Genomic DNA, 13,233 nt, shown 5'->3' on the forward strand with positions numbered 1-13,233 from the left:
CCCCACAAACCAGGGGCTCAGATTTTTACAGGGCAGGCAGAGTGGGAGGTTCCTGGTGGAGGGCCAGACGCGATCACCAGGATGAAACACGGGAGCCTCACTGTGGTGGCGGTCCACCTACTCCTTCTGGCGGTGGACGGTGTGCTGGAGTCTCACGTGGGCATTGTTCCAAACCTCTGCGCGCCTGAACCACTCGTCCACCGCAGGAGCTTCGGTCTGCCTTGGTGTCCACGGAGCAAGGGCTTGCTGATTTCCCAGGACACACTGGAAGGGGGTCAGCCCGGTGGAGGAATGATGCAGTGAATTCTGGGCGTACTCTGCCCAGGGAAGGAACCGGGCCCACTCCCCCTGCTAGTCCTAGCAGTGACTTGGAACCTCCCCAGCTCCTGGGTCATCCTCTTCACCTGCCCATTGGACTGAGGCCTGTACCCGGAAGTGAGGCTGACCGTGAACCCCAGCTTCTCCATGAAGGCTTTCCATACCCATGACGTGAATTGGGGGCCATGGTCGGAGACGATGTCCTCCGTAGGCTAATTTGTCGGAAGACCTGCTGGAACAGTGCCTCAGCAACCTGGAGAGCGGTATGGAGACTAGAGAGAGGGATACATCGGCAGGATTTAGAGAATCTGTCTACAATAACCATAATAGTAGTGAAATCATCTGAAGAGGGGAGATCAGTGATGAAATCAATGGACAGATGAGATCAACCAAGGCGGCTGAGGCACTGGAAGGCAAGGAGCTTCCCTGCTGGAGCGTGCCGGGCAGATTTGGTTTGGGAAAATACGGCGCAGGAGTTGATGTAGCAGGCAACGTCCTGCGCCAAGATGGGCCATCAGTACTTAGTGGAGATGGATTGAATGGTGCGGGTGATACCTGGGTGTCCAGCGGCAAGGGATGTGTGCGCCCTGGTCAATAATAGCAGGCGCGGGTTCCATCTCCAGAGCCTGTCGGATGTCCATGTCTATTTCCCAAAGCCTGGGGGCAACGATTCGGGAGGGCAGAATGATGGGCGCACTCTGGACAGGAACCTGTCCCGAATCGTGGAGACGGAACAGGGCATTGGCTTTGGTGGTACTTCAGGTTCCGATGGTCTTTGAGGATGAGAAATGGGTCCTTGGCGCCCTCCAGCCAGTGTTTCCACTCCTCTAGTGCCAGCTTCACCGCCAGGAGCTCCCGGTCGCTGACGTCATAGTTCCTCTCTGCAGGAGACAGTTTTTTTGAGTAGTATGCACTCTTGTAGTAGTAAAGTTTTTGTGGGTTACCTTGGCGTTGTGACTGGACAGCCCACACACCCACTTCTGAGGCATCAACCACCACCACAAAGAGCAGCGTAGGATTTGAGTGTTTCAGAAATGGGGCGGAGGTGAAATGCCCCTTCAGTAGGCGGAAGGCCTCATCGGCTGCAGGACTCCACACCAACCTACGGGGGCCACCCTTGAGGAGAGAGGTGAGAGGAGAGGCGATGGAGCTGAAGTTCTTAATGAAGCGACGGTAGTCCGTTGTAGTCCCTTTATGGTGGTTGGGGACTGGCCATTACCTGACTGCCTCAACCTTCCTTTCATCCATAACTACTCCCTGCGGGCTGATCCGGTATCCCAAGAAGGAGACAGCGGCCTGATGGAACTGGCACTTCTCCGCTGTGACGTATAGGTGGTTCTCCAGGAGGTCGTCCCAGAACACCTCGTTCACGAATGCCTGGAACAACGATGGAGAATTGGCTAATCCATAAGGCATCGCCAAGTACTTGTAGTGCCCAGACATCGTGGTAAAGGCTGTTTTCCATTCATGCCCCACCCGGATGCAGATCAGATTGTAGGCACTCCACAGGTCCAGTTTAGTAAAAAAACGGGCCCCACGGAACTGTTTGATGGCGGCCGGCACCAACGGGAGAGGGTAGCAGTACTTGGTGGTGATGGAATTGAGACCTCCTATGTTGATGCACGGACGTAGACCTCCCTCCTTCTTGGCCACGAAGAAAAAGCCCGCCGACGCAGGGGAGGTGGATGGGTGGATGAAACCCTGTGGGAGAGTCTCCTGGATGTATTCCTCCATAGCCTTGGTTTCAGCCATCGACAGGGGGTGGATGCGGCTGCACAGAGGCACAGTATCTGCTAGCAGGTTGATGGCACAGTCCCAGGGATGACGCGGAGAAAGACAGGTGGTGCTGGTCCTGGAGATCCCGGTAAGCCTCTGGGATGTTGGCCTGGAACCACAGGACTCTCAACTGACGTGGAACCACAGGGTAAGGGAAGCAGGTATTCCGACATCTGGGTGCCCAGGCAGTGATCTCCATCCTCAACCAGGTGATGGTGGGGTCGTGACATTGAAGCCACAGAGGCCGAGGATGACTTTGTGTACGGGTGCCTCGATGATGACGAAGGGAAGGCTTTTTCTGATGCAGGGGTCCCACGGTGATGGTGAGTGGTGCTGTAATGTGTGTGATTGTCCCGGATCCAAGTGGTCGACAATCCAGTGCTTGAACTGAAAAATGAGAGGAGAGTGGGTATGAGGTGATGTTCAAGGAGGAGGCAAGGGCCTTGTCAATGAAATTCCCCGTGGCACCGTAGTTCGCTAGAACAACACATGAGGGACATCCAGCCAGTGAAATTGAAACGAAAGCGTTTGGTGGAAAGTAATGACGGAATACTCACGCCTACCCGGGGAGACGGTTGATCACGGGGCTGTTCCTCTGCCCTCGTGGATCCCTGTTGGGACGCACCGGACACTGTTGAAGCTGGTGCCCCTCCTAACCACAGTAGGGACCATGCCCCAGATCTGCCGCCGGGAGGTTTGTGGACCCTACCTCCATGGGTTCAGGCTCTGTCTCAGGACGGCCAGAAGAGGGGGGCGAGAGGCGATGTGGGTCCCCACACTCGCGAAGAAGGTTGTCCAGATGGATGGCCATCGCGGTGAGTGCATCCAAGGAGTGGTTGTCATTTCGACACGCCAGCTCCGTCTGGAGCTCTTTGCACAGTCCTCTTCTGAATAGGGTACGGAGCGCCGGCTCATTCAATCCACTGGAGGCTGCCATGGTCCGGAATGGTGAGGGCATACTCCGCAGCGGTCTGGGCACCCTCCTGGAGTTGGAGTAGGTGCTCACCTCCCTCTCCGCCCTCTGGTGGCTGATCGATGACCACCCTGAACAGAGCCATGAACCTCTCATTGGAACCCAGCTCCTCTTCTCTCTCCCAGGTGTCCGTGGCCCACTCCAACGCCCGTCCGGTCAGCAGGGAAATTACATGGCAACCTCGGATCTCTCAGGGGTAGGGTCTCCCGTCTGATGGAAGAAATAGAGGTAGCACTGGAGTAGGAATCCACAGCATTTAGATGGAGTCCCGTCATATTTGTTTGGGAGGGACAACTGGGTATCGCTGACCTGGGCAGACTGCTGGATGGGCTGGGGGACTGGCTAGTTGTAGGTGAAGCCCATTGGGTGATGTCAAGGCGTTGGAGAACGCAGAGGACCTCATCCATAGCCATACCCAGTTGTGCCAGTTGGTCGTGGTGTTGCAGGATTAGGTGTCCCTGTTCAACGACATTCTGGGAGATGTTTGGATTTTCTGCTGCTTCCGTCGATCACTGGAGCGGGACAACAGGAGTAGGCGTGACACAACCAAATACAATTCAATATTACTTTTGTAATACAGTAAATAGCCTAAACTTTAAGCTATCTTAAACTAACCTCAAAATGGCCACATTTTGAGGTTAGCCTAATATAACTATAAATGTCTTCTTATGTAATCATAGAAAGTGTGCATGCAAAGGTCGAAGGTCTGTGGAGGTCATCAAAATTGCTATAATAATCTGCGTACGAATCTCAAACAGCATTGATCACTCTCACTATGATCTTTAAATGAAATTTCAACTGCAATTTAGGTAATTTGGTTGGTTGTGTTATTAGATGAAGCACAGTGATAACACATAACGTTGTTGTATAAATACAAAATATCTGACAATGTACTCCTATTTTAACTGTGTTGTGCTTTTAAAGCGCAGTGATTACACATGTAGATGACAACGAAACCAGAAAATCTGACTGGTTTTCCATTGGAATTTGGTTGTGCTTTTAGGTAGTTGAAAGCATAGTGATAACACATTGGGAATTCAACACATTTCTGGCTGTCTTTTTGAGTGGGTGAATAAAGGTTGAAATCTCATTGATCAACGTCTCAACCAAATATTACCCACATTTCCACGTTGAAATTACGCGGTGTGCCCAGTGGGACATATCATAAGGCCTTTCTTTGAGGGACTAGTTATACCTTAACACAGTGGTTTTAGAAAACACCTGGTTTACAGGCCACATCAGGCCTGCAAGTCACCTTATGAAGGTGTGCAAATTGATGTTTAATTCTTATCGGAATCCAGCAAGAGGTAGGATATTCAACAATTGGAACTTTTATTCACCCACGACCTGCATTCAGAATGACTGCCAGGGTAGGAGAGATTGATAATTGAGACTACATAAACCATCACAGTAATTGGTGCAATATGTTAGAGGTTTGCAGAGTAGTTGGACAAAACAAGTATAATAAACGGATATGGGAAATTTACTGGATACGATTATGATCCGAGTATTTTTGTAATTATCCGTGATCTGAAAGAAATTACTTTTCGAGTGCCAGCACGCATCTTTCTCATGTCAATCAGTCAAGTGAGGTACTACGTGGTCTAAATAACTCAACTGGCTAGTTTGCATGTCTGTAAAGAGAAAGACTAGCTGTAGGACCCTACTGCTCTGATTGGATAGAATGAAGCTGTATTTCTCTGTCCACTCACTTCATAATTTCACACGATCACTTTCACTTCTCTGTTTCAGTCTTTTTCAACTCTAGAGGGTTAAAGTTTATGCACTGAGGTAAACCTTCATGCTCACGGCACTATTAAAAAGAAGAAAAAAAAACATTAATTCGGATTCAGAAGGGTTTTATTTAAAACCTTCTTGCCTTCCAAAGAATCCTTCTTGCCCTTCCAAAGAATTATCAAAGAACCCTTTCTTCCAACAATGGTTCTTAATAAGATGAAAAAGGTTCTTGGTAGAACCCTTTGCCTTACAAAGAACCCATGTCTTCAAAAATGGGTTCTTCAGATGAAAATTGTTTTCAGTAGACCCCTATCCCTCTGCAAAGAACCCATTTGGAACCCTTTTTTCTGAGTGTACCTTTCTTCCTTTTTGATGTATGATTGAGATGTGAGTGCTTGGCAATTACTACCTTTAGTATCTAATTCCTTACCTTGTCTTTGTGATTCTACACTGTCTTACCTACATATACACCTTAGCCATTGTGACTCAGGAGAAGTTTGATGCCACACGGATGCATGTGATGCCAGAAGTAGCGGCACAGGAGCGCATGGTGGACGATGGCACTGGTCAGGTGGAGGTAAACTCACCAAAACGTTAACTCGGATTTATGTCATTTGTTCCAAGATATCTCGCCGTCATTCTACTCACCGTTTGTTACTTGTAGACATTTGTAACACTCTCTGTGACACGTGCAGGTGTGGCGTATCGAGGACCTGGAGCTGGTCCCAGTGGAACCCCAGTGGCATGGCTTCTTCTATGGAGGAGACTGCTACCTGGTGCTCTACACTTATGAGGTCCACAACAAGCTAAACTACCTCCTCTACATGTGGCAAGTAAGGGAGCTCACTGCCATTGTAGAACACACAAAGTTGAATATTTGTATTTGTAATAAAATGGCAACAAAATGGCATACCTTTAGAGCTAAATTCCTCATCATTTTATAAATAAATATTTTGTTTTAGGGGCGCCATGCCTCTCAGGATGAGATAGCAGCATCTGCCTTCCAGGCCGTGGCCCTGGATCAAAAGTATGGCAACCAGCCTGTACAAGTGAGGATCACCATGGGCAAGGAACCCAGACACTTTATGGCCATGTTCAAGGGTAAAATGGTTATCTTTGAGGTGAGACAATTTTGTTTTGATTTAATGGTACAATGATAAAATGTAAATATTGTGAAACTGGTTGTCATTATCTGATAGCAATGGATTGTCTTTGGTTTAACCATGATTATAGGTTGATATAGGATTTCTAACCATTAAGTAATTTATTACCACATACTGTACATTTAAATCAAACCTGACTTGCTATCACGTTTCAGGGTAAGACCCAGATGCAGACAGTGTCGAAGTAAAAAATGTTTATTACTAATACATGGGCAGGCAAAAAGACAGGTCAACAGCAGGCAGACGTCATTAATCCAGATAGGGTTCAAAAGGTCCAGAACGGCATGCAGTCTCAGGGTCAGAGCAGCCAAGGGTCAATAATCCAGTGTTGTGTGGCAAGGTACAGAAAGGCAGGCAGGCTCAGGGTCGGGACAGGCAGAAAAGTCAAAACCGGGAAAAACTAGAAAACAGAAAACTGAACAGACATGAGCAAGGGGGAAAACGCTGGTAGGTTTCACGAAACAAAACAAACAGGCAACAGACAAACAGAGAACACAGGCATATATACACTGGGGATAAGGGGGAAAATTGGCGACACCTGAGGGGGGGGAAGACAACACAAAGACAGGTGAAACAGATCAGGGTGTGACACCTGCTTTCCTCATCTTCTGTTCTTCAGGGCGGTACCTCCAGAAAAGGCGTGTCTGACCCAGAGCCATCCGTCAGATTGTTCCAGGTCCGCGGTTCTGATGCCTCTAACACCAAAGCCATCGAGGTGCCTGCCCTGGCAGCTTCGCTCAACTCCAACGATGTCTTTCTGCTGAGGAGCCAGTCAGGGATTCACCTGTGGTGTGGCAAGGTACTGTTGGGAGGGGAATTAGGTATATGAAGTTGTGGATACTACAGATATAGCAGCTTAGAGATACTGTGCGTGTGCCAAATGACCAGGGTCCAATGGTCAAAATAAGTAGGAATAGGTTGCCTTTTGGGACACAGACACAGAGATATAGAGATGGTACAACATTTTGTCTAATAGTCTCTCTCTGATTGGTCAGGGATCAAGTGGGGATGAGAGGGCCATGGCTAAGGAGGTCAGCTCTGTGATTGGACAGCACTCGACTGCTGAAGTGATCATGGCAGAGGGTCAGGAGCACATTGAATTCTGGAATTTACTTGGAGGGAAGGCCCCTTATGCCAACAGCAAGAGGTAATACACAAGTTGCCTTGCCATAATCTGTATTTCAACCAAATATTATCTAATAAAATGTCAATGGGAGCAGCTGTACGAAGTTAGTAAAGTGACTGCGTCCTAACCATGTACAATTGATGTATTGTAATTCACTGTGCTAGATATTATGCATTTTAAGTAAACAGTGTGGTGTATGTAAAGTTGTATGTGTTCTCTGTGTGTGTCTTGTGTCTTGTGTGTGAAAGACTACAGCAGGCTGCTCTGGATCATCAGCCGCGCCTCTTTGAATGCTCCAATAAGACTGGCCGTTTCATCGTTACCGAGGTGACCCAGTTCACCCAGGATGACCTCAGTGAGGATGATGTCATGCTGCTAGACACGTGGGACCAGGTACAGTTTGTATTATTAAAATGTCATTTTAACAGCCTTCTTCAGTGTTTAGGTCCAAACATTAGACTATAATACTATTAGACCACTGCCAAGCACCCATTTGTGGGCCGTCATCAGATATTTGATGTTGCATCCAGGTCTTCCTCTGGGTGGGGAACGAGGCCAATGAGGTGGAGAGGAAGGAAGCGGTGGTCACCAGTCAGGAGTACCTGCGTACCCACCCAGGGTCCCGGGACCCTGACACCCCTATCCTCCTCATCAAGCAGCGGTATGAACCCCCCACCTTCACCGGCTGGTTCACCGCCTGGGACCCCTCCAAATGGAGTGTGAGTGTAAATGATCTCCTTCTCTTACAGATGAACTCTTGGTCTGTTTGCGTGTGTGTGTATTTCTGTGTGTGTGTCAAATAGTGTACACAACTGTTTAAGTTAATATATTCCATAAATAATACTGTACACGCATGTTTTGTGTTAGGGTGGGAAAACGTACGAAGAGCTGAAGAAAGAGTTGGGTGAGGTGACATCCCTCGTAAGGATCACAAATGTAAGCACAATTGTATTTATCTATGTACTCACCAAAACTTGGTATAACGAGTGGGATTGAGACAATGATGAGCTGGATCCAGAAAATCCATTTACCTAACCTTGCTGTGAACTCAACCCAAAAGACTCATGGTTACATCAATTTTATTGGCCCCATACACATTTCCCACTGGGAAAAAGCTGGTTGTATCAACGTTGTTCCCACATCATTTCAACAAAAAAACGCAATGTGATGGTGTTGAATCAATGTGGAAAACTCATTGGATTTGCAAAATGTCATCAACATTTCATACATTTTTCACCAAACTTTTAACCTACAGTAAATCCAATGAAATGGTGAAATGTTTTGTTGATTTCACATTGAATTCACGTTAGTTGACAACTCAACCAAATGTAAATCAAAACTAGACGTTGAACCAGTGGCGAACCGTGACTATAGGACCTAGACCTTCAGAGGGACCAAAGATATTCCAATACATTGTATCAAAGAAAATAACATCACTTAATGCGCCCGACGTTATATCTTCTGTAGTCGGACCAGAGGAGCAATTATTTTTGATGACATTACGAATGAATAAAATAAGCCTGGCTGCGTTTTGGGCTGTCGCACACACAGAGCCGGAACCTGGCATGGACACAACATGTGACACATAGCATAAAATAATGAGACCAGCAAAACTAAAAACACACTGTTTATACAACCAATAGTAACCTAGCACCACTATCACCAATAGTGACAACGACAGTGTCACATCAAAGGTGACTGGCTCATGGTGCTGAAAGGACAGCGACCGTAATACCTCTGCACTCCATGGCGCTGAAGGAGAGACAGTTTTGGTCAAACACATAGACACAGCTGATAGACAACAGTCACACACAGCATCAAATAATGTTAAAGAATAAGCAGCCCATTCACTCCAGCAGGCCCCATGAAATCATAACAATGCAAAATCACAACCATTTAATTTCCAAAATGAAATGAACAAACCAGCTATTACTTCCCATTGCAAATATATTTGATCACGTTCATCACACTAACCCAGGGGTTCCCAAACCATTTGGGCCCACGACCCCAAATTATCGTGACCCCAATCATGTGAAAAAAAGTATGTAATTAACAGCCAATGTTAACTTTTTTAATTGGGGCTATGGCAGTCACTTGAAAAACATTATAACAGTATTTCTGATTGTCTTCTCAACTCACCGTCATATACTTTTAATGTGGGGCTATGACAGTCAATTGCAAATTAATCTGACATAATGTCCCACCACTAATGAGATTGGTGTGCTTGATGCATGTGGCGTCGGAGCTTCTCAAAGTCACGGACGTGGTCGACAGTGCGCACATAACCTCTCAGGGAGAGACGGCAGGGTATTTATTCCCTTTGAGTCAAGAACCGGAACTCATCCGTAGTGACCCATGAATGTGTTGTCTGCTGCATTCGGTCACATGAAAGCTCAATCGGCTGTTCGATTTCACTTACATGCATGTCAACTGAGCCAGGATCACAGTCAAACGGATTGGGAAGTAGGTCTGAAAGTGCTCTTCCAAGCGTTTAAGGTGAACAGTCAACACTCGTGTGGGACACTTACAGAATATGTTTTCTGTTAGAAACATGCACAGCCGAAGGAAGGGCTCTTGGTTCGGTTTTGAAAGTCTCTCTCTCGAATAAGAATTATTTCCTCTGAATCAACTGATTCGGTCACTCATCTGTATGAATGTTTTTGTATTTCTCCTGCATGCTTGCGTTCAGTTCGTTCAGTTGCCTAAATATGTCTGTTACATCAACACAATCTCACACTCAATTTGTGCAAATATATATTAGAACTATTTCAGCAGATTTCATGCGTTTTTTGCGTTTTTGTGTGGCTTAATTCGTGTGAAAATACAACCATTTTTTGCGACTGAATTCGTAGAAGAAGAAAAAATGTACGACTTCATTCATAGGAAAATACATTTTGTGGGGGAAACTTCAGAACAATCTTATGAAAGTTATTGGAGCAATGCATTTTTGGGCAATGGGGTTCTACACTGCCTTTTTTGAGTCAAACATTTATTTATAAACATTTAAAAAAAGTGTTAACCCAATATTAGTAATCAACCAGGTTGTGACCGAAATACTTATAATATAATAGTAGCCTTATATTTTTTTATTTTTTATTAATGCCAATGATGTTTTCTATTTTTGTTTTCGCTTAATACTTTGGGATACTTGTGCTATGTCGGATTTTATGAGGGTTGCCAGATTGTAGTAAAAAGTTGTATTTGTCTGCATTTTTTGTGTGGTATCGATGGAAGGAATTTGATTGGGGAAGGGGGATACATTTTCATGATGGGAAATTCATATATCAATAAATGGGGGAAACAGAGTACCTGCAAAAAAAATCTGGTTGGTTAAAATTTCCCTGGTGCAACTGCGTGGTATTTGCAACTATAACAAGTCTAGACTATGATCAATTAAGCCATATCAATGCAATTAAATAGGTTAATGTAAAATAACGAATTATGTTGGCTTAAATTTATGGCACTCCAAGGCCGTTTCATGATGATTATTACGGTCGTGTCAATCATGTTATATACTTAGGTTATTGTAACAAGGCATATGCCAGCATTGTAGGCCGACTGCCTCTGCCCAGAGGCTTACCAGTGTCGTGGAAATTATCGCCAGGGACACCCGAAGTTAATATTAAATAAATAATTCTTTCATATCAGCAAGCTGGAGAGGTTCCAACTTAATGCACCATAGTACACGTCGTTTGGGTTCTCCCCCGGGGCAGTCCCGTTAGTTCTCTTACAGTGCCTTGCAAAAGTATTCATCCCCATTGGCGTTTTTCCTATTTTTTTGCTTTACAATCTGTCCTTTAAATTGATTTTTATTTGGATTTTGTGTAATGGACATACACAAAATAGTCCAAATGGGTGAAGGGAAACGGAAAAGTGGTGCGAAAAGTGGTGCGTGCTATCATAAATAAGATCTGGTGCAACCAATTACCTTCAGAAGTGACATAATTAGTTAAATAAAGTCCACCTGTGTGCAATCAAAGTGTCACCTAATCTGTCACATGATCTCAGTATATACAGTTGAAGTCGGAAGTTTACATACACTTAGGTTGGAGTCATTGAAACTCATTTTTCAACCACTCCACAAATTTCTTGTTAACAAACTATAGTTTTGGCAAGTCGGTAAGGAAATCTACTTTGTGCATGACACAAGTCATTTTTCCAACAATTGTTTACAGGCAGATTATTTCAGTATATCACAATTCCAGTGGGTCATCAGTTTACACACACTAAGTTGACTGCACCTTTAAACAGCTTGGAAAATTCCAGAAAATGATGTCATGACTTTAGAAGCTTCTGATAGGCTAATTTACATCATTTGAGTCAATTGGAGGTGTATGTGTGGATGTATTTCAAGGCCTACCTTCAAACTCAGTGCCTCTTTGCTTGACATCATGGAAAAATCAAAAGAAATCAGCCAAGACCGCAGAATCTTTTTTTTAGACCTCCACAAGTCTGGTTCATCCTTGGGAGCAATTTCCAAATGCCTGAAGGTACCATGTTCATCTGTACAAACAACAGTATGCAAGTATAAACACCATGGGAACAACAGCAAAGGACCTTGTGAAGATGCTGGAGGAAAAAGGTACAAAAGTATCTATATCCACAGTAAAACGAGTCCTATATCGACATAACCTGAAAGGCTGCTCAACAAGGAAGAAGCCACTGCTCCAAAACCGCCATAAAAAAGCCAGACTACGGTTTGCAACTGCACATGGGGACAAAGATTGTACTTTGTGGAGAAATGTCCTCTGGTCTGATGAAACAAAAATATAACTATTTGGCCATAATGACCATCATTATGTTTGGAGGAAAAAGGGGGAGGGTTGCAAGCCGAAGAACAACATCCCAACCGTGAAGCACGGGGGTGGCAGCATCATGTTGTGGGGGTGCTTTGCTGCAGGAGGGACTAGTGCACTTCACAAAATAAATGGCATCATGAGGCAGGAAAAGTATGTGGATATATTGAAGCAACATCTCAAGACATCAGTCAGGAAGTTAAAGCTTGGTCGCAAATGGCTCTTCCAAATGGGCAATGACCCCAAGCATACTTCCAAAGTTGTGGCAAAATGGCTTAAGGACAACAAAGTCAAGGTATTGGAGTGGCCATCACAAAGCCCTGACCTCAATCCTATAGAACATTTGTGGGCAGAACTGAAAAAAACGTGTGCGAGCATGGAGGCCTACAAACCTGACTCAGTTACACCAGCTCTGCCAGGAGGAATGGGCCAAATTTCACCCAACTTATTGCGGAAAGCTTGTGGAAGGCAACCCGAAACGTTTGACCCACGTTAAACAATTTAAAGGCAATGCTACCAAACACTCATTGAGTGTATGTAAACTTCTGACCCACTGGGAATGTGATGAAAGAAATAAAAGCTGAAATAAATCACTCTCTACTATTATTCTGACATTTCACATTTTTTAAATAAAGTGGTGATCCTAACTGACCTAAGACAGGGAATTTTTACTAGGATTAAATGTCAGGAATTGTGAAAAACTGAGTTTAAATGTATTTGGCTAAGGTGTATGTCAACTTCCGACTTCAACTGCATACACCTGTCCTGAAAGGCCCCAGAGTCTGCAACACCACTAAGTAAAGGGGCACCACCAAGCAAGCGGCACCATGAAGACCAAGGAGCTCTCCAAACAGGTCAGGGACAAAGTTGTGGAGAAGAACAGATCAGGGTTGGGTAATAAAAAAATATCAGAAACTTTCAAACATCCCACGGAGCACCATTCAATCCATTATTAAAAAATTGAAAGAATATGGCACCACAACAAACCTGCCAAGAGAGGGCCACCCACCAAAACTCACGGACCAGGGCAAGGAGGGCATTAACCAGAGAGGCAACAAAGAGACCAAAGATAACCCTGAAGGAGCTGCAAAGCTCCACAGCGGAGATTGGAGAATCTGTCCATAGGACCACTTTAGGGTACACTCCACAGAGCTGGGCTTTATGGAAGAGTGGCCAGAAAAAAGCCATTGATTAAAAAATAAAATAAGCAAACACGTTTGGCATTCATCAAAAGGCATGTGGGAGCTATGTCTGGCGCAAATCCAACACCTCTCATCACCCCGAGAACACCATCATGGTGAAGCATGGTGGTGGCAGCATCATGCTCTGGGGATGTTTTTCATC

At 45.3% G+C, this 13,233-nt stretch overlaps 1 protein-coding gene across 1 annotated transcript in view; it reads left to right on the forward strand.

Moving 5' to 3' along the window:
- LOC106565431 (advillin) overlaps positions 1 to 13,233 on the forward strand; it is a 29,778-nt gene that overhangs the window by 11,342 nt on the left and 5,203 nt on the right. Inside the window, exons 11-18 of the mRNA XM_014132556.3 lie at positions 5,281 to 5,381; positions 5,500 to 5,637; positions 5,767 to 5,925; positions 6,587 to 6,766; positions 6,963 to 7,114; positions 7,342 to 7,486; positions 7,624 to 7,812; positions 7,961 to 8,029. Coding sequence (XP_013988031.2) covers positions 5,281 to 5,381; positions 5,500 to 5,637; positions 5,767 to 5,925; positions 6,587 to 6,766; positions 6,963 to 7,114; positions 7,342 to 7,486; positions 7,624 to 7,812; positions 7,961 to 8,029 — 1,133 coding nt within the window. The remainder of the gene's footprint in view (positions 1 to 5,280; positions 5,382 to 5,499; positions 5,638 to 5,766; positions 5,926 to 6,586; positions 6,767 to 6,962; positions 7,115 to 7,341; positions 7,487 to 7,623; positions 7,813 to 7,960; positions 8,030 to 13,233) is intronic.

This window comes from Salmo salar, chromosome 12 (genome assembly GCF_965601325.2).
Source record: "Salmo salar chromosome 12, fSalSal1, whole genome shotgun sequence".
Lineage (NCBI taxonomy): Eukaryota > Metazoa > Chordata > Actinopteri > Salmoniformes > Salmonidae > Salmo > Salmo salar.